We start from the raw sequence: 21,567 nt of genomic DNA, 5'->3' as shown, positions 1-21,567 counted from the left end.
GGTTCAGAAAAAAGATGAAAAAATTTTCAGTGAAGTTCCTACCAAAATGCAGTACCTAAACGTACTTTATTGTACTCTAATACATTTTCCAAAGTTTCAGCTCGATATTTTATTCACAAAAAAAGTTCTTTGGTTCAAAAAAACATTCAGTGAACTGAAAAAGTGAGGTCGGTAATATAGGTATTTAGCTGTGTGACATGCCCTTAATGTAAAACTTGAAATGATAGCCTTATATAAAAAAAGAAAAATGTAGATTTTCGCCGATTTTAAACAAAAAATTAGGTTCTTTTCAAGAATTGTGAAAGGCTTGAAACGAATAAAAACAGTTTCTTAAGATTCATACGAAAATTAAAAATAATTTTTCATTTTGAAAAATTACTTTAAGAGAATATTTAAAAAGTTTTTCAAAGATTTAAACAAAATTTTCAAAAATGATTCTAGAAGATTTTAAAAAAACTTTCTAAAATTTAAATGATCATTTTTTTATCTCTTTAAAACTCCTAAATATCTCAAACAATTCAGTTAAAGATTCTTTACTTTTAAATATTCGGTTTCAATTTACTTGTCTTAAATAAAAATTCAAATATTGCTAAATATTCAATAATTAATCTTTTTTTGATTAAAAATTTCAAATTAAATGGTTTAAAAATTGAATATTTTAGGCTGAAACAATATTTTTAATGTAAAAAAATCCTTTAATTAAAAATATATTATTATGAAGTTATTTTTAAGTTGAAAATAGTTTATAAACTTTCAGTAACACGTTCACATTTGTTTAATGATTCAGACTTTCAAATTGAAAACGTTTCAGTTTTAACGTTAAAATCTGAAAATTCTTAAATTTTAAGCTGATTTAAAATAGTTTCTTAAATCTTTTTGTTCACTTTTTATTATTGAAAGTACAGATAAATTGAAAAAATGTTTTTTATCAAAAATGTTCAACATCAAAGACTTTTATTTTTTATTTGTTCAAGTCTTTAAGAAAGCATTTGAAAATTCTTTAAATTAAAAATGTAAGCTTAAAAATAAAAATTTTAAATGGGAAATTTGTATAGTAAAAAAATTTTGAATTACGCATTGTAAGATAAATAATATCATAATTGAAAAACATAAAAATTAAAATAATTATTTAAAACTGTTGGACTCGAACGTAGATTCTCTCCAAAGAGGGTAAATAGGGCGATTTTAACGAAAATAGGGCAATAAATTCTTTTAAATTAAATTAATAAATCTGAATATAGAATTCAATATAAAATGCTTCAAATTTCTAAGATTTCAATTCGATATACTAACGAAAGATGAAATTTTAACTGAAAAGCGAGTTTCAAGTTAAAAATTCTAATAAATTACAAAATAGTTGAATTTTAAAACCAAAAAATAAATTTTTAATCAAATAGTTGAATTTTGGAAAAACAGGGCGGCGATTTGGCGGACAATTTCAAAATTTCGGTAATTTTTCCGGTTTTTCCTGGTCTAGTTTTTCAATTTTCCCGGCCAAGTAAAAGTCACATTCATATTTTCCGCAAAAGACAAACATTTATATATTTGTGACGTTCATTCTAAAAAATTTTTATCACAAAAGAGCAGAACATTGCAAAATAAATTAATTTTGAAAAATACACTTAAAAAAATTAATGTTAAAAAACGGGGATTTTCAACAAAATAGTTCGGTTTTTAACGAAGGTGATGAATTTTCAAATAAAATTATGAATATTCAACAGGAACAGTTAAATTTAGAACTCAAAAAATTAATTAATTTTGACTGAAAAATATAAATTGTAAACCAAAACTTGAGTAATTACATTTTAAGTTCAAAAAATTGATGATAGTTAAATTTTCAAACATACCGATTAATTTTAAAATAAAATTGTAAATATTTAACTGGAATAATTGAATATTTTCAACCAAAAATTCAATAATTAAATTTTGAGTCACAAAAAGAATGTTCAACGAAAGAGATGAATTTTCAACTAAAATTATGGAATGTTCAATTGGAATAGTTGAATTTTCAAACAAAAAAATTTCGACTAAAAAGATAAATTGTAAACAAAAAAACTTAAATAATTACATTTTAATTCTAAGAAATTGATAATAGTTAAATTTTCAAATAAAATTGTAAATATTTAACTGGAATAATTTAATTTTAAACTAAAAAGATTAATTTTTAACTAAAATGGTGAATCTTTAACTAAAATAATTGAATTATTGATCGAAAAGATTAATTTTCACACAAGCTTAGATCCTATAAAAAAGACGAATTTTCAACTAAAAAAATGTAAATACTTTCTGAATCACAAATGATGAGAATGTTAAAAGTTAATTTTGTACGAAATAGTTGAATTTTCTACCAAAATGATAGAATTTTCAACTAAAAAAAAACCTCAATTTTAATCCAAAAATAGAATAATTAAATTTACAGTTGAGAAAATTAATCATTACCTCCCAAAACAAAAAACGAATTTTTAATCAAATATTTTAACATTCAAGAAATAAAATAAAATTTTAATAAAGTAGTTCAAAATTCAATCAATTAGTTAAATTTTCAACTTTTTAGTTAAAAAAATTAACTTTCAACGAAAAATAGTTGGGGTTTCTTATAACAAAAAAAAAATGATAAAAAGGGGAAATTGTTTACCATCAGTCATTCCAGTAATGTCTATCAAAGGTTCCATTTTCTCCCGTTTTTTAGGACTTTTAATAGAAAATCCGAAACTCGGCCGCTGTACACTATCACTTGAAGAAAGTTCTCCTATATTTTCGCATTTTCTTTTAAAAAACTCGCCAATTGATACTTTCCGGCCACCACAGGATCTGTTGAAATTTAGAGAAAATTTGGAAAACAGTACATTTATTTATTAAATAAATAAAATTTTTAAACCCTAGAAAATCAAAGTTAATATATTAAATATAGAGTGTCTACCCGATGGATAATTATATATTCCCGGCTTATTTATTATTTTTCCGGTTAAGGAATTTTAATTCTTTTTTAAATTTTCATGCTCTAACTTAGAATTTGAATTCTTTTGGATAATTCCCTGTTTCAAATCAGAATCATAATTCTTTCAGAACTATGATAATTATTTTAGAAAATTCTCTTTTCAACTCAAAAATTAGATTTTTCAAAACACAATTACTATTATTATCTCCTTTGGTAAAAATTTAATTATTATGTTTGATATGTAACTATATTGTTAAAAATGCATCACTTTGATAAAAAAAAAACTTAACGACTGCGTCAAAAATTAATTTTTTTAGTTGAAGGTTCATCTCTTTGGTTGAAAACTTAACTATTTTGATCAAAATTCGTCTCATGTTTTGTTGAAAATAATTTCTTTATACTGACCATTGAACTATTTCACTTTTGGTTGAAAATATGTCTTTTGCAGTTAAAAAATTTAGCTATTTGGTAGAAATTTTATTTTCTTAAATTGAAATTCCAATTTTTTGCTTAAAAATTTATGTATTTTGTTGAAAATTGGTCTTTTTTGGTAGAAATTTAATCTTTTTTGGATAAAAAGTCGATTATTTGACTAAAAGTTGAACTACTTTATAAAAAAGTCTTTTTTTCATTAAGGATTCATAATTAAAGTTGAAAATTTAACTACTTGCTTTTAAATTAACTGTTATGTTAAAAATTATATTTTTTTCGTGAAAAATATATATTTTTTTATTGAAAATTATATATTTTTTTATTGAAAATTAAAAAATTTTGTATGACATTAAACTTTTTGGTTAAGGAATCATATTTTTGGGTAGAAAATTCAACTTTTTTGTAGATGATTCGTCTTTTTGACTTTAAAATTAAATAATGTTGTTGAAAGTTCGTGCATTTTGTTCAAGATTCCTCTTTTTGTCAGAAAATTAATCTTCTTGGTCGAAAATTTAATTTTTTGATTAAAAATTTAACAAGATTGTTGAAAATTCATTTTTTTGTTGTTAAAAATTATTCTTTTTATCTGAAAATTTAAGTTTTCCATTTTTGACTGAGACTTTATGCTTTGAAGTGTATATTTATAAGTTAAAAATTCAATTACTTCGTAGAAAATTTATTTATTTTGTTGAAAAGTCGTTTTTCTGGGTAGAAAATTAATCTTGTTTTGTTGAAAATTCCACTATTTGGTACAAAATTAAAATATATTCTTAAAAATCGTTTTTTTGGGTAAAACATTATTCTTGTTTGTTAAAGGTTCAACTTTTTGGTCAAAGAATCCACTATTTTGTTAAAAATTACTGTTTTCTACAAAAAAAATCGACTCTTTAGCCTAAAAACTGTACTATTTTATTAAAAAACTCATATTTTATGGTACAAGAGTCATCCTTCATGGCTAAAAAGGAACTTTTTTTAGACTAATATTCAACTCTTTTCTACAAAATTTGTCTTTTTGTCTTGAAAATTCAAATATTTGATTAAATTTTAATTTTTTGTTGTTTGGTTAGAAATCCATTTATTTAAAAAAAAAATCGAATTCATTTTGGAAAATATAATTATTTTGTTTGGGTCATTAATTTTGATTTAAACTTATTTTGCTTGGTTGAAAAGTATTTTTTGTTTGTTTTTAAAAAATCACCTTTCGTAGAAAAAAATTGTCTTTTTGGTTTGGAAATTTTACAATTTGGTTAAATCTTGAACTAATTTTTGGAAAACTAATCCCTTTTACTGAAAAGTACATCTATTATTTGGTTGTTAATCCAACTGTTTGGTAGAAATTTAATTTTGTAATTGAAAAATCGTATTTTTTCGTTAAAATTTCAACTCTTATGATAGAAAAATTTATTTGGTCAAAAATGCAACCATTTTCTTAAAAATATTTATTTTTAAACAATCAAAAGAAAAATTTTGGTATCTTAATCAAATTCCGGATCAAGTAGACACTCTATAAATAATCATGTCTCTATAATAATAAATTTTTCTTTTTCTTTTTTTTTTTTTGAAAGAAAATTGGAATCTTACTCGAGCGACAAATCAAAATCGCCAATGATACCCGAAAAGCAGGATAAGTCTAATCGTTCCTTTTCGCCAGTGTTTGGCGGCAAGGGCATCGCAAATGGATAATTTTGCCTCCAAGATATCTCATCCTCCATCATTTGATTAATCATGCGGGAATCAGATTTAAATTCTTCCCCTCCAAATTGTGCCATTAATTCTGCTGCGGTTGAATTAAAACTGAGGCCTCCCAAGTTCGCCTGAAAGGAGTTTGGAAAGGGATTTTCGGAATTTTTACTCATCTCGGAAGAACGAGCTGTTATTTCTCGCGGTTCAAACACAACCTAAATAAAATATTTTCTATTTTAGTTCATTCAAAACATAAATTCATCTCATTAACCCTTAAAGGCTACACTTCCGTAAAATTACATAAAGAGCATACTGGGTGTTCCACACCCAAGGGTATTCAAACCTGTCCTGTGTCGACGGTATTGGATAGTTTTGTACAAGAAAATCAATTGTTGATGTTCAATCTATCTAGTTTAAGGAGAAAAAGGTTTCATAAGAGTTTTTAAAATTTAAAGTAGTTAAAAAAAAATCCTTTTTGGGAAAAAAAATGTTAAAATGACTTCTTTCACATTGAAACTCATAAAAAACATGATCTTCAACTGCGTATAAAAATGATAAAAATCAAGATTATGTGAAAATGACATAGAAAAATAGGTTTTCATGTCATTGGTTAATCTGGTGCCATATGTTCCATTTTCTTGAATTTGATACGTTTTGTTAAAGCGCAAATAAATCGCTGGGTCTTTTACACCCAGTATGCCTTTTAAGGGTTTCCAGTATGAAATTCAAGTTATAAAAGTGAACTTTAGAAAACACCCGAAGACCCCGAATAAAAGAGAAGTTTTTAAATCATTACGAAAGATCTGAGGAAAAATGGTTTCGGTATTATTTTCAAAGACTAATTTTAAGTTTTAAAGATTTTAAAATGTGGGTTAAAATTATATGACAGACATTGAAACCTTTTTTTTTTAATTTTTCAAGATTTACCAATTTTTTAGGTAAACTGAATTTTGTCAGGGTATGAAAAAATGTTCTTAAAATTCATGGGATTTTTTAAATGATTGTTTTTTAAGGAATTTCAAGAGAAAATCGAAAAAAGATCACAAAACATTTTGAATTATTACCTAAAATCTTTAAAAAGTGTGAGAGATTTTAAAGAAAAATTTTGCCATATTACATAATTTTAGAAAAAATTTGAGAAAGTTTAAGAGGTGTTTAAGAGTTTTGAAATGATTCAAAAATAATTAAAACTTGTAAGGATTTTTTAAGAATTTTGAAAATGTTTCACGAAAATGAAAGATAGTTTTTCAGGTTCCTAAGAAAAATAACAGAGGATTTTCTAAAATTAAAAAAAATATATTTCAGAAGATTTTAAAGTAAAATTTTTCAATTTGATAAGATTGCAAAATAAAAACGAACAAAAATTGGGTAAATTTAAGAAATATTTAGTAGAATTTAAAAGAATTTCGAACGTTTTCAAGAGAATAAACAGTTTTTTTTTTAAATCGCTGGGAAAATTTCGGAGATTTTAAGGTAATTTTTTAAGTTTGGAATGATATTTGTCAATTTTGAGAAAAATTGGTGTCAGTTAAAAATATTTTCAGAAATTTAAGACGTTTTAAATATATTACAAATATTTGAAAACTCGGAAATCCTATATTATGAAAAAAAAATCTTTAAAATCTTCTAGATTCTTTTTGACAAGCCTGAAATATTAAAAAAATCTTTTAAATTTTCTCAAGAATCTTATGAAAATTATATAGTAGCGTTATATTTTAAAACGTCAATATAAAAAAAAATTAGTTCTTCATCACTATATTTAAAAGTGTTTGAATATCTGGGCGTAACACAAAATAATGAAAAAATGAATAACAAAATCATAAATTAGCCAGATAAAAAATTGCCGAATTATAAAATAAATGAATTGTCAAATTCCCATAAATATTTTTTTTTTCCTGAAATTTAAGTTTGACTAAATTTAAAATTTGCCGAAAATAATTAATAAATTATTAATTAATGATTAATTAAATTGAATCATTCGTTTATTTTACAAAACGGTCTTGAAGTCTGTGAATTTTAGTTTCAAATATTTTTAAATTCGAGATTTGATTTTTTGTCAATTAAAGATCTGGTCGTTATTTGTAATTTGAAATTTTTTATAATTTGATAATAACATGATAATAACATTTGAGTTTTCTCTTCCAATTTTCAAATATAGAATTCGCTATAAAATACAAAATTATTCAGACTTTGAAATAGAGACGATTCTTAAAGCACCAGTAATTTTTTCAATATTCCATGATTTTTCCAGGATTATTAAACACTTTTTAAAAAATCCATGACTTTTCCAGGTCTTCCGGGTCTTGTATCAACCCTGATTAAAGAGCATACAGGCCTCGGAATCGTTTAAAAAAATTTAAATCTGAATTACAGTATGGATTCCCTATAAAATCACTTGAACTAATTTTTAATCTTTTAAAAATCCCTGAAATCTATAGATATTTATGAAAATCCAAAAATCTTGTGAAATCCCAAGTAATCTCAATCCCGTAAACCATTAAAAATTTGTAATAACTTTCGAAATTCTTTTTAAAAACTGCTACATTTTTTAAATCTCCTGAAATTCCATAAAATACGATAAAACTGCTTTAAAATTGTTTAATTCCCTAAAAACAATCAATCTTTTTTAATTCCTTGAGGTATTTTAAATCCCTTAAAATCCATATGAATTCATAAAATCTCCTGAAATCTACAGGAACTCATGAAATCTCTTAAATCTGGTAAAATTTATAGTAATACTACAAAAGTCGGGTAAAATTCCTTAAAACACATTAAAACCTGTAATATTTTTCAAAATTCTTTGAAAAATGACGAAATCTGAAAAATTGTCTGAAATTACATACAATAAGATAAAATTCTTTGAAATCTTTTAAAATATCATAAAAGCTTTAAAATTCCTTGAAATGTTTAATATATTTTGAAATTCCTTTCAAAATTTGAGATCCCCAGAAGTCCCTAAAAATTTTATTCCATTTCATTTATTTTTACAACAGATAATAAATTAATACTTTTCCATCTTTTCATTGAATTAATTTGAATTGAAATAATTATTCTTGAAAATCAAAAATAAATTTTGAACAAGAAAATAATTAATTTTTCACAACAAAAAATATAATTTTCAAGACAATAGTTAAGTTTTCAAACAGAGAAATTAATTATTAATTTAAATAATGAATCTTCAATGAACGAATTGAATTTTCAACCAAACAGATTAATTTTTTAATAAAAAAAGATTAATTTTAAAGAAAATACATGCATTTTTAAAGGAATTTTCAACATAATAGTTAAATTTATCAACCAAAAAAATTAACTTCAACCAAAAAGGTAAATTGGTCAGCAAGAAGATTAATATTCTATCACAAGTGACAAAAGTTACAACAAAATACAGAAGTTTTAAAACAAATTTCCGAATTTATAACTGAAAAAGATAAATTTTCAGTAAAAAATTCATTTTTAAACAAAAAAAAACTAATTATAAAGCAAAATATTTAAACTTTTTGAGTAAATAAATTCATTTTGAACTATAATCATGAATTTTTAACCGAATAGTTGAATTTTCAACTCAAAAGATAAATTTTCAACAAAATATATGAATCTGTAATAAAATAATTCGATTTTTAATCAAACAGATGAATTTTCAATCCAGAAGATTAAATGTCTAATTAAAAAAAGATACATTTTCGAGAAAAAATTACATGGTCAAATTTTCAGTTTAAAAAAATGAATTTTCAACTAAAAAGATAAAATGTCTAAAAAAAAAAGATTACTTTTTAACAAAATACAAAAATTTTCAACAAAATTTGAGATTTTTACAAGAATTTTCAACCTACTAGTTAAATTTTTAACCAAAGAAATTAATTTTCAACCAAAAAGGTGAATTAATCACCAAGAATATAAATATTCTGTGAATAATGAGAAAGTTTCAAGAAAATACAGAATTTTTAACCAAATAGCTGAATTTTAAACTCAAGAAGATAAGTTTTAAACCAAAAATCGAATAATTAAATTTTCAGGCTAAAAAAATAATTAATTTTCAACAAGAACAGAAACGAATTTTCAAAAAAGAATGTAAATTTTTAAGCAAATCAATTAATTTGTAATCCAATAGTGGAATTTTTAACTCAAAAAATGAATTTTCTGCAAAAAAAAGATAAATCTGCAATCAAATAATTACATTTTGATTCAAACAGATAAAAAAAAATTAATCAAGAAGTTGTCTATTAAGATGTCTATTAAAAAAGAGAAATTTTTGACAAAAAATTAAATACTTTAATTTTCAATTCAAAAAATTAATTTTAAATCAATAAAATTAATTTTCAACCAAGAAGATTAATTCTCTACCAAAAAAATAACATTTTTTAACAAAATACAGAATTTTTCTAACAAATAGCTGAATTTTCATCAACAGAAGATAAATGTTAAACCAAAAATTGAATAATTTAATTTTCAGGCTAAAAAAATTAATTTTTAACAAAAACGAAAAACGAATTTTCAACAAAACAGGTAAATTTTTAAGCAAATTAATTAATTTTTAACCCAAAAGTGGAATTTTCAAGACAAAGGATGAATTTTCTACAAAAAAAAAGATGAATCTGCAATAAAATAATTACATTTTTATATGAATAGATGAATTTTTAACCAAGGAGATTAAATATCTATTAAAAGAGATACATTTTTAATAAAGAATGAAATAGTTAAATTTTCAGTGGAAAAGAATAAATTTTCAAATCAAAAGAAGAATTTTCTACAAAAAAAAAAAAAAATATGAATCTGCAGTAAAATAATTACTTTTTTATGCAAACAGATGAACTTTTAATGAAGGAGATTAAACGTATCTTAAACAAAAATTTTAAAGCAAAATGAAATAGTTGAATTTTCAGTTGAAAATAATAAATTTTCAAATTAATAAATTAATTTTAAGTCAAAGAAGAATAATTGTCTACTAAAAATATTATTTTTTAACAAGATACATAAATTTCCAACCGAATTTGTAATTTTTTAAGGAATTCTTAACCTAATAGTTAAATTTTCTACCAAAGAAATGAATTTTTAACCAAAAACTTGAATCAGTCTATTTGTCACAAAAATATCTCAAATCTACCATAAAATACAAAAAATTTCAACTGAAGAAGATACATTTTAAACTAAAAATTGAATAATTAAATTTTTAATTCAAAAAATTAATTTAAAACAAATATTTTTCAACAAAATAGTTAAATTTTAAACAAAAAGAAAGTGTTTTGAGCTAAAATGATAAATCATACAAAAAAATAATTTTTAACAAATTTTTTTTTTAAAGTGTCAACTTTTGAAGTGAAAATGGTCATAATAGAGGATCAAAGTATAAAAAAAGCTCAAATTTGTAATAAAACTAGAAAAAATTATTATCATATTATTTAAATGTAAATATTGCAATGAAAACATAGAAAAATGGTTCTTTTCATTTATTCTGAAAAATTTTTTTTACTGTTAATTAACAATAAAGTTAGTTAATTCTACTTGTCTCAAATATAAATTGAAATCTTTTTGTATGCGTCTGTCTTAATTAAATACAATTTTTAATTACCTTGACAAATAGAATTTTATTTAAAAAATTCGAATCAAGTTCAAATAGTCGAATTTTTATATTATATGTTTCTGTTTTTATGTTTTTAAATATTAAAGTAAATATAAAAAGTACGGTGTTGAGCAATTCATAAAAAAGAAATAAATTTAAAAAATTATGCCACTCATATTGAATTTACTGGAAATTTCTCGCTATAATAAAGAAACTTCTGTAAATAACATACAATGTTTTAAAATCATTTAAGATTTTCTGGGGAAATTTGTAAAAAAAAAAAAATGTTGAAAAATAAAATCCGAGGCCTGCTGCATAAAACAACAATATGAAATTCAAATAATTTGAAACTTACACTGTTTGATGTGAAAGATTTGGCATTATTTTCGGTTGAAAAATTTTCCTCCTCATTTACGGCTGTAAAAGACTGTGCTGAAGATTGCTCGGAACCCATTAAACTAGAACGAGTTGTTCCCCCAATCATATTCTGCACGTTGCCATCATTCTCTTTATCAGCCTTTTTTTCATCCTCTGAAATTTTAACCGAACTTGAATAAAATTGTAATTATTTTTCAATTACAATGTACACTTGTAACAAATAAATTAGAAAATTCTTGAAAATTGAAGGAAAAAAAACAAGAATCTAACAATAAAATTTGGGAAAAAAGTCCATAATGTTTCGATTCAAATTAAAAAAATATAAATTTCCTGGTTTCATTATAACATCATTTTAATCTTGTAATATTTTCAAGATAGAATCTTTTATTTATGGAACAAAACAGTATTTTAGATACAAACTTAAAAATTTTGAAATTGATTTCAAACAAAAGAATTAAATTTTTAATATAATTGTTGAATTTTTTATCTAAAAAGAGAAATTCGTACAAAAAAAAGAATTTTAAAACCAAAAAGACGAATTTTCAATAAATTAAGATTTTTCACTTAAGAAATAGATAAAATTGTCTAAATTGTGGAACCTTCAAACCAAAAAAAGATTTTTCTCTACAAAAATCGAATTTTTGAACAAAAAATATGACTTTTCAACCAAACATTGATTTTACACGAAACGGATGCATTTTTACCGAACAAAAATTAAATTTCAAACCAAGAAAATTATTGTTTTGCCAAAAAAAAGTAGAATTTTCAACTAGAAAAGATTAATCTTAACAAAATTGAAAAGTTACAATTTAATAATAATAAAAAAATAACAGATTGATTTTTAAATAAAAAAGATCAATTTTCAAAAAAATAGTCAAGTTTTCTGTTAAAAAATATTTCAATTGACTTTTTACGATCAAATTATGAATTTTTAAACAAAAAATAAGTTTCTACGAAAAAAATTGAATTTTCAATCCGAAACGGATGACTTAATTAAAATAGTTGAATTCTCTAGCAAATAGTTGAATTTTATTCCAAAAAAGATGAAATTTCTAATGAATTTTTAATAAATAAAACAAAATAGTTGAATTTTTATCCAAAAAAGAATCCAGTTGACTTTTCAAGTTCAAAATATAAAAAATTTTTTAACAAAAAATAAGTCTCTTAAAAAAAAATTGAAATTTCAATTCAAAAAGTCGATTTTTTCAACCAAAAAGGATCAATTTTTAATAAAATAGTTGAATTCCCTAACAAATAGTTACATTGGAAGTTTTAATATAAAAAGAACAATTTTTAATTTAACATTAACTTTCAGAGAAAAAAGATTTCAATTTATTTTTCAACACCTAAATATAAATTTTAAACAAAAAGTAAATTTTCTACGAAATAGTTAAATTTTCATAAAAGCAGCAGAACGAATTTTTAGCTAACAAAAAAGAAATTTAAAGCCAAGAAAATTATTATTTTTTTTTATCAAAAAAGGAGAATTTTCAACTAAAAAAGATCAATCTTAAAAAAATAGAAAAAGTTAGATTTTCAGTTGGAAAATTAATATTAAACCAAACAGAAGGCTTCTCCACTAAAAAGTTAAATTGTTAACCAAAGACACAAGCCTCCAATCAAAAAAAAAAATAATAAATTTAATAAAATTTAGTTTATTTTTTACCTAGGTAGTTAAATTTTTAAATAAAAAATATTAATTCTCAACAAAAGGGATGAATTTTCAAATAACAAAATTCATCTTAAAAAAAATATTTCTAAACAAAGTGATTCAACTAAATCTTCCAAACAAAATAATTAAATAATCAAGCAAAGAATAACATTTTTTAATCAAAAAGTGACATTTTTATTAAAAAAAAAAAAATATCTACTAAAACTGATCAATTCAAGAATACAAATATCAAGAAGACAGATTTTCAAAAAAAAAAAAAAGTTGCATGTTCGGTTAAAAAAGATTGCAGTTGACTTTTCATATTCAAAATATGAATTCTTAAACAAGAAATAAGTTTCTGCAAAAAATACAAAATTTCTATTCAGAAACACGAATTTTTTTAACCAAAAAGGATGAATTTTTAACAAAATAGTTGAATTTTCTTCAAAATACTTGCATTTTTATCCAAAAAGGATCAAGCTTTTCTTAAAACGGATGAATCTTTATTAGAATATTTTGTTTTTGATAGTTTAATTTTCATCCAAATAAGATTCTTTTCAAGCTCAAAATATGAATTCTTAAACAAGAAATAAATTTCTACGAAATAATTTGAAATTTTAATCCAAAAAGACGAATTTGTTCAACCAAAAAAGATGAATTTTTAAGAAAATAGTTGAATCCTCTACGAACTGCTTGTATTTTTATCCAAAAAAGATGAAATTTGTACTAAAACAGAAGAATTTTTTTATGAAAAAAGAGAAATTTTTATTTAAAGAGTTGAACTTTCATCCAGAAAAGATTTCAGTTCATTTTTCAACACCTTAAAATATAAATTTTAAGCACACAGTAAATTTTCTACGAAATACTTAAATTTTCGACAAAACAGAAGTTTTAACCAAAAAGTATTACTTTTCAACAAAATAGTTTAATTTTCAACCAAAAAGTTGCATATTTATCCAAGGGAGATGAAATTTCTCTTAGAACAGATGAATTTTTAATTTAAAAATAAAACTTTTAAAAAGTTGAATTTTCATTCAGAAAAGATTTAACTTCTCTTTTCGGCACCAAAATATTAAATTTAAACAAAAAGTAAATTTTCTGTGAAATACTTAAATTTTCATAAAAACAGCAGAATTTTCAACTAAAAAGTATGACTTTTCAACAGAATTCTTAAATTCTTAGCCAAACAGTTGCATTTTAATCCAAGAAAGATGTAATTTCTACGAAAACAGGTGAATTTTAAAATAAAAAAAAAAAAACTTTCAAAAAATATTTGAATTTTGAACCAAACAGTTGTATTTTTATTCAAGAAAGATGAAATTTCTTCTAAAACAGATGAATATAAAGAAAAAATCTTCAGAAAAATAGTTAAATTTTCATGCAACGAAGATTTCAGAACACTTTCCAATATTATAAAAAAAATCTAAATAAAAAATAAATTTTTAAAGAAAAATACGACTTTTCAACATCAATTTTAATTTTCAATCAAATAATTGAATTTTCTATCAAAAGTACGAAAGTTAAAACAGTTGAAGCTCTGAAAACAAATTTTTTTCACAAAATAGTTGAATTTTCAAATAATCCTAGTTAACTTAAAAAAAAAATGCTTACGATTTGATCCGAATTATGCATAGAAAATTCAATATAACTTTGTTTAATTTAAAATAATTAAATTGAATTTAATAAAAAATTAATTGAAATTAAAAAAAAAGATTTTTGAAAAAAATAGTTATAGAAAATTCAATATAAATTTATATAATTTAAAATAATTCTAGTAAATTTAATGGCAACTTATTTAATTAAAAAAAAACTTTAAAATTTATTAAATTAAAAGGAATTATTATTACTTTAGCGGAATTCTAATAACTCCACAAAATTTCTATCGAATTTAATCAATTTTTAGTGAATAGAAAAAAAAAACTTTGGCTAATTAAAAATAATAATTCAGGTTATTTTAACAAATATATTTTAATTGTTATAGAATTTCTGTGATTTTGTCAGAGTTATGTGTAAAAAATTTGATATAACTGTAGTTAATTTAAATTAATTGTGGTCGATTTAATAGAATCCTGTTTGATTAAAAATTTTTTAAAAATTTAATCAAATTTGAAGGAACTCTTGTTCTTTTATCAGAATTCTAGTAAATACGCCAAATTTCTATCGAATTTAATAAATTCCTAGTGCAGGGTGGCAAAGTAGAACTGTTAAATTTTGAACTTTTAAAATTGAAATTTAAAAGTTTTTGATTAAAAAATTTTGTATTCATATGCTCAATCATTTACGCGTATACAATTAAAGGTACTATCATTTTTCAATATAAAAAATATAAATCCACGTTATCATTTTCAATGCTCTAAATTAAAAAATCAACCAATGAACTTTAAACTTTTCAAAATTATATAAGTTTAAGGAATTTTAAACTAGAAACATTAAATATTGAATAATTGAGAAAATTTTAACTGAATACTTCTTAAATTAGAAATTCAATTACTTTCTTCTTAAATAGTTTAAAAATCCTTGGAAAGCTTCAAAATTTTATTTTAAAATCTTGAGAAATCTAGAAGTTGTTCAAAATTTGTTTTAAATTTTTAATTATTTTGGAATTTTTTTCAGAACTTCTAAATATCTGTCAAAATTAATTCATTTTTTCTACAATTTTCAGAAAATCCTGCAAATTTTAGAACATTTCTTCACAATTTGGATATACAAATAACAATTGAACATTTATTATTTGTAAACAATTGCTGAAGGCTTCAAAAGAAAATAAAAATATTTTCTTAATATTCATAGGAAAATAAAAAATTATTTTTCATTTTGAAAAATTATTTTAAGAGAAAGTTTAAAAAGTTTTTTAAAGATTCAAACAAAATTTTCAAAAAATGTTCTAGAAGATTTTAAGAAAACTTTCTCAAATTTGCATGAACATTTTTTATCTCTTTAAAATTCCTAAATTTCTCTTAAAATCACCCAATTTTTTTCTAAAAATATTCATTTGTAAATTATACATCAAAATTTTAAAATTTCACTTACAAATTAAGTATTTTTCAAATACAACAATTAAAGATGTAACGTTCAAAGTTTAAAGACTCTTAGAAATTTTAACGATTCCAGATGTTCTATGTCAAACAATTCAGTTAAAGATTCTTTACTTTTAAATATTTTGTTTCAATTTACTTGTCTTAAATGAAAATTTTAATATTGCTAAATATTCGATAATTAATCTTTTGTTTAATTAAAAATGTCAATTTGAATCGGTTAAAAATAGAATATTTTAGACTGGAAAAATATTTTTAATTTAATAAAATCCTTTAATTAAGAATATATTATTATAAGGTTATTTTTAAGTTGAAAATAGTTTATAAACTTTCAGTCACACGTTCACATTTGTTTAATGACTCAGACTTTCAAATTGAAAACGTTTCAGTTTTAACGTTAAAATCTGAAAATTCTTAAATTTTAAGCTGATTTAAAATAGTTTCTTAAATCGTTTTTACTAAAAGTACAGATAAATTGAAAAAAATTTATTTATTTATTAAATAAAAATGTTTTTTATCAAAAATTTTCAACATCAAAAGGCTTTTATTTTGTATTTGTTCAAATCTTTAAGAAAGCATTTGAAAATTCTTTAAATTAAAAATGTAAGCCTAAAAATAAAAATTTTTAATGGACAATTTGTAAAGTAAAAAATTTTGGATTACGCATTGTAAGCTAAATAATAGCATAATTGAAAAACATAAAAACTCAAATAATTATTTTAAATTGTTGGAATCGAACGTGGATTTTCTCCAAAGAGGGTAAATAGGGCGATTTTAACGAAAATAGGGCAATAAATTCTTTTAAATTAAATTAATAAAGTAATTTTATGAAATTTAATGAAATTTCAACTGAAAAGTGAGTTTCAAGTTTAAGATTCCAATGGATTACAAAATAATTGAATTTTAAAACCAAAAAATAAATTTTAACCAAATAGTTGAATTTTGGAAAAACAGGGCGGCGTTTCGGCAGACAATTTCAAATTTCCGGTCATTTTTCCGGTTTTTCCTGGTCAAGTTTTTCAATTTTCCCGGTCAAGTAAAAGTAACATTCATATTTTCCGCAAAACAAAAACATTTATTTTATTTGTGACGTTCATTCTAAACATTTTTTTTATCACAAAAGAGCAAAACATTGCAAATAAATTAATTTTGAAAAATATACTTAAATTTTTGATTACAAAATAACAGTTTTTTTTACAAAAAAAAAAATGGAATAGTTGAAGTTTCACTTAAAAAAATGAATGTTAAAAAAGAGGATTTTCAACAAAATAGGTCGGTTTTCAACTAAAGTGATGAACTTTTAAATAAAATTATGAATATTCAACATAAACAGTTCAATTTTCAACCAAATAGTTGAATTTAGAACTGAAAGAATAATAATTTTCACCCGAAAATGTAATAGTAAAATTTTTAGTTGAAAAAATTAATTTTAAACCAAAAACAACAGAGTTTTTAACTAAAACAATGATTAAATTTTCAAACAAAAAAATTAATTTTAACTAAAAAAGATCGATTGTAAACCAAAACTTAAATAATTACATTTTCAGTTCAAAAAATTGATGATAGTTAAATTTTCAAACATACTGATTAATTTTTAAATAAAATTGTAAATATTTAACTCGAATAATTGAATTTTAAACCAAAAAAATTAATTTTTAACCAAGAAGATTAATTCCTATCAAAAAAGAATTTTCAAACAAAAATTCAATAATTAAATTCTAAGTCACAAAATGAATGTTCAACTAAAGAGATGAATTTTTAACTAAAATTATGGAATGTTCAATTAGAATAGTTGAATTATCAAAAGAAAAAAATTAATTTCGACTAAAAAAGATAAATTGTAAACAAAAAGACTTAAATAATTACATTTTCATTTTTAAAAATTGATGATAGTTAAATTTTCAAACGAACTGATTGATTTTCAAATAAAATTGTAAATATTTAACTGGAATAATTGAATTTTTAACCAAAAAGATGAATTTTTAACTAAAATGGTGAATCTTTAAATAAAATAATTGAATTATTGATCGAAAAGATTAATTTTCAATCAAGAAGATTAATTCCTATAAAAAAGACGAATTTTCAACCAAAAAAATTTCAATGCTTTCTCAATCATAAATGATCCCAAAAAATGAATTTTTAACAAAATTTTCAAAAATCAAAGGGTTTTGTTTTTTATTTGTTCAAGCCTTTAAGAAAGTATTTGAAAATTCTTTAAATTAAAACTGTAATCTTAAAAATAAAAATTATAAATGGAAAATTTTTAAAGTATACAATTTCTTAATTACGCATAGTAAGCTAAATAATAGCATAATTGAAAAACATAACAATTCAACTAATTATTTAAAAACTGTTGAAATCGAAGGTGGATCGATTTTTTTTTTTAATTTGTAAAATTCCCGGTAAAAAAAAATTCACTGTCATTTCCCGGTTTCAAAAAATTCCCGGTTTTCCGGTCCAGCGGCCACTCTGCAGTGAATTTACACAACTTTTGTAATTAAACAAAAATTGTAGTTAACTTAACAAAATTCTATTAGATGTAAAAAAATTCTTGTGATCAAAAAATGTTATTGAATTAAATTAAATCTCAAAGGATTCTTGTAATTTGAGAAGAATTTAAATAAATTTGCAATAACTTTATGGAATGTCATAGACTCTATGAAAGTTTTATATGCGTTATTTTTATTAATTAAAAAATGAAAAATTACAAAATTTATTTGAAAAAATAATTAAATATGAAAATATAAAATAATTTCTACCTTCTTTTTCTTTCCTATATTTTTATTTAGGTTTTTCTTTTTTAATTTGAATGTATTGTTGTCAAAATCTGATAGATTTTTGGTTTTTGTTTAATTCACGAGAATTTTATAATTATATTTGAATGTTTGACGTTAAAGAGGAATTTAAATTAAAATAAATTCTGAATTGAACTTCTTAAAATAGTTATAATAAATAAAATATTAAAGTGAGACAATTTAAATAATCTACGTACTTAATAGTGGAGCGCTGCATCTTTGTAATAATCTACGAGCAAGTTCTCTTTCGGTATCTATGTCTTTTCTTTGGCCAGGTTGCTTTTTATTCCCGTCTGTAAAATTGTCATCTAATACTGAAATACATATTATTAAAAAAATATATTTTCCAGGGTAATTTGATAAAATACAGGGCTCGGATTCGCTTCAGAGATAAAAAATAGTGTCAATAGTTGCATAAATTTAGAAAAAATAGTAGTCAAATGGCATTAGAAACTTTTTAAAATAATAAACTTATATATAGATCACACGCAGGCCTTGGATCGATTTCTTTAAGATTAATGTCTTTTTTGTTTGTTTTTTAGTGAACAAACAAAACTTGCGTGATCAAAAAAGTTGAATATGGTTACTTTAAAGTTTTTTTTTTTTTTAATTTTAAATTATTTTTAGGACCTAGTTTTGTTTTATATGATATTTCCACCAAAAATATTCAAATTTTAAATCAAAAGCAAATGAATTCAACAAAGAAAGACGAAATTTCCATAAATTAGTTGAACACTCAACTAAGAAAGAAATCAATTTTGAAAAAAAGTCAATATTCAAATAAAAAAAGACTAACTATGAACAAAATAATTAAATTGTCAACCAAAAACAGATTAATTTCCAAACAAAAGAAAAGGTTTATCTACAAAATAATTAAACTTTCAACCTAAAAATGTGAATTTTCAATAAAAATAATTAATTTTGAACCCAATTTTTGATTTTCCGATGAAAAAAATATGAATTTTTAACAACAAAGTTAGTTTCGACAAAAATAGATGAATTTTTAACATAAATGAATTTTAAACAAAATATTTAAATGTTCAACCACCCAAACAAAAAAAACGAATTTTCTACAAAACAACTGAATTTTCAAACCGAAAAATGAATTCAAAAAAAAAGTTAATTTTCATACCAAAAATATTAATTTGAAACAAAAAGGTGCATTTTCAATCTAAAATAGTTGAGTTTTAAACTTGAAAAAATATACATTTCTATAAAAAAAGTTTAATTTTTAACCCGAAAATTTTCATTTCCAAAAAATAAGGTTATTTTTTAACTAAATAATTTTCGACCAAGAAATATAAATTTACAACAAAAAAGTTCATTTTCATACCGAAAATATTAATTTACAACAAAAAGGTACATTTTTAATCAAATAGTTGAATTTTGTAATTTAGGAGAAACAAGACGCATTTTCAATCTAAAATAGTTGAATTTTAAACTTGAAAAAATAAACATTTCTATAAAAAAAAGTTTAATTTTTAACCAAAAATTTTAATTTCCAAAAAACAAAGTTATTTTTTAACGAAATAATTTAATTTTCGACCAAGAAATATGAATTTACAACAAATAAGTTAATTTTCAACCAAATGAATTGACAACTCAAATTGTTCAATTTTCAAGAGAAAAAAAATTGTCTTCCAATTATTTCAGTTTTTGACCCAAAAATATCAATTTTCAACAAAAAAACGGATAAATTACTAAAAAAAAAAAATGTTGACCAAAAATGAAATTTTCAGACCGTAAAGTTTAGTTTTTTAAAAACGCTTTAATTATTATCTTTATTTTTCTAACTAATTCATTAAATTTTCGATTACAAAAAAACATTTTTTTGCAAATTAATTTAATGTTTAACCCAAAAATATCCATTTTCAACCAAAAAGTTGATATAAACAAAAATTTCTATTAAAAATTAAATTTTCAACCAGCAAATTTGAATTTTCCCGAAAAAGCGTTAATTATAAAACAATTAATTGGACTTTTTTACACAAAAATATCAATTTTGAACAAGAAAGTTTATAATTTACTAAAAATTTTTTACAAAAAATGCAATGTTCGCTCCTTAAAGTTTAATTTTTCAAGAAATCTTTGAGTTTTAACCAATTAATTGAATTTTCGATAAAAATGTAACATTTTTTGCAAATTATTGCAATTTTTAGCCCAGAAATATCAATTTTCAACCAAAAAGTTGATATAAAAATATTTATATATAAAATTCAATTTTAATTTGCCAAATTAAAATTTAAAAAAAGCGTTCATCATAAAACAATAATTGCATTTTTTCAAACAAAAAATATCAATTTTCAACAAGAGGGTTTATAATTTACTAAACAAATTTTTTTAAACAAATTTTTTTAAACAAATTTTATTAAACAAATTTTTTTACAAAAAATGAAATTTTTACACCGGAAAGTTTAATTTTTCAAAAAATCGTTAATTTTTAACCAATTATATTTATTTTTGATAAAAAAATGGATTGCAAGTTAATTCAATGCTCAACCCAAAAATATCAATTTTCAACGAAAAAGTTTATATAAAAAATTCAGTTTTCAGTCCGCAAAAATTAATGTTCCCAAAAAATCGTTCGTTTTAAAACAATTAATTTTTTTACCCAAAAATAACAATTTTCAACAAGAAAGTTTATAATTCACTAAAAAAAACTGTTGACAAAAAATGTAATTTTCACACCCTAAAGTTTAGCTTCTATAAAAACGCTTTAATTATCAAACCATTAATTGAATTTTCGATAATAATAAAACATTTTTTCGCAAATTAATGCAATTTTTAGTCCAGAAACATAAATTTTCTACAAAAAAAGTTATATAAACCAAAATTTCTATAAACAATTCAGTTTTCAGTCCGCAAATTTAAATTCTCTAAAAAAGCGTTCATTTTAAAACAATTAATTAAATTTTTTACCCAAAATATCAATTTTCAATAAGCATGTTTATGATTTACTACAAAAATTGGTCAAAAAATGCAATTTTCACACCGTGAAGTTTAATTTTTCAAAAACCTTTAATTTTCAACCAATGAATTGAATTTTCGAAAAAAAATAACATTCTTTTGCAAATTAATTCAATATTTAACCCAAAAAT

General features: G+C 21.8%; 1 protein-coding gene across 7 annotated transcripts in view; it reads right to left on the bottom strand.

The window, feature by feature from the left end:
* Window positions 1-21,567, bottom strand: part of LOC117174882 (centrosomal protein of 192 kDa) — a 97,248-nt gene that overhangs the window by 68,982 nt on the left and 6,699 nt on the right. For 4 of the 7 annotated variants that reach the window (XM_033364291.1, XM_033364295.1, XM_033364296.1 and 1 more), the window contains exons 3-6: window positions 18,667-18,783; window positions 10,966-11,141; window positions 4,952-5,268; window positions 2,636-2,811 (exon numbers count right to left, since the gene is read on the bottom strand). In XM_033364291.1, coding sequence (XP_033220182.1) covers window positions 2,636-2,811; window positions 4,952-5,268; window positions 10,966-11,141; window positions 18,667-18,783 — 786 coding nt within the window. The remainder of the gene's footprint in view (window positions 1-2,635; window positions 2,812-4,951; window positions 5,269-10,965; window positions 11,142-18,666; window positions 18,784-21,567) is intronic. The other 3 variants (XM_033364298.1, XM_033364292.1, XM_033364294.1) reach the window with 3 other exon arrangements.

The sequence above is a fragment of the Belonocnema kinseyi genome, chromosome 6 (assembly GCF_010883055.1).
Source record: "Belonocnema kinseyi isolate 2016_QV_RU_SX_M_011 chromosome 6, B_treatae_v1, whole genome shotgun sequence".
Lineage (NCBI taxonomy): Eukaryota > Metazoa > Arthropoda > Insecta > Hymenoptera > Cynipidae > Belonocnema > Belonocnema kinseyi.
Note: the sequence above shows the minus strand (reverse complement) of the source record. Positions and strands in the feature narration are given on the sequence as shown.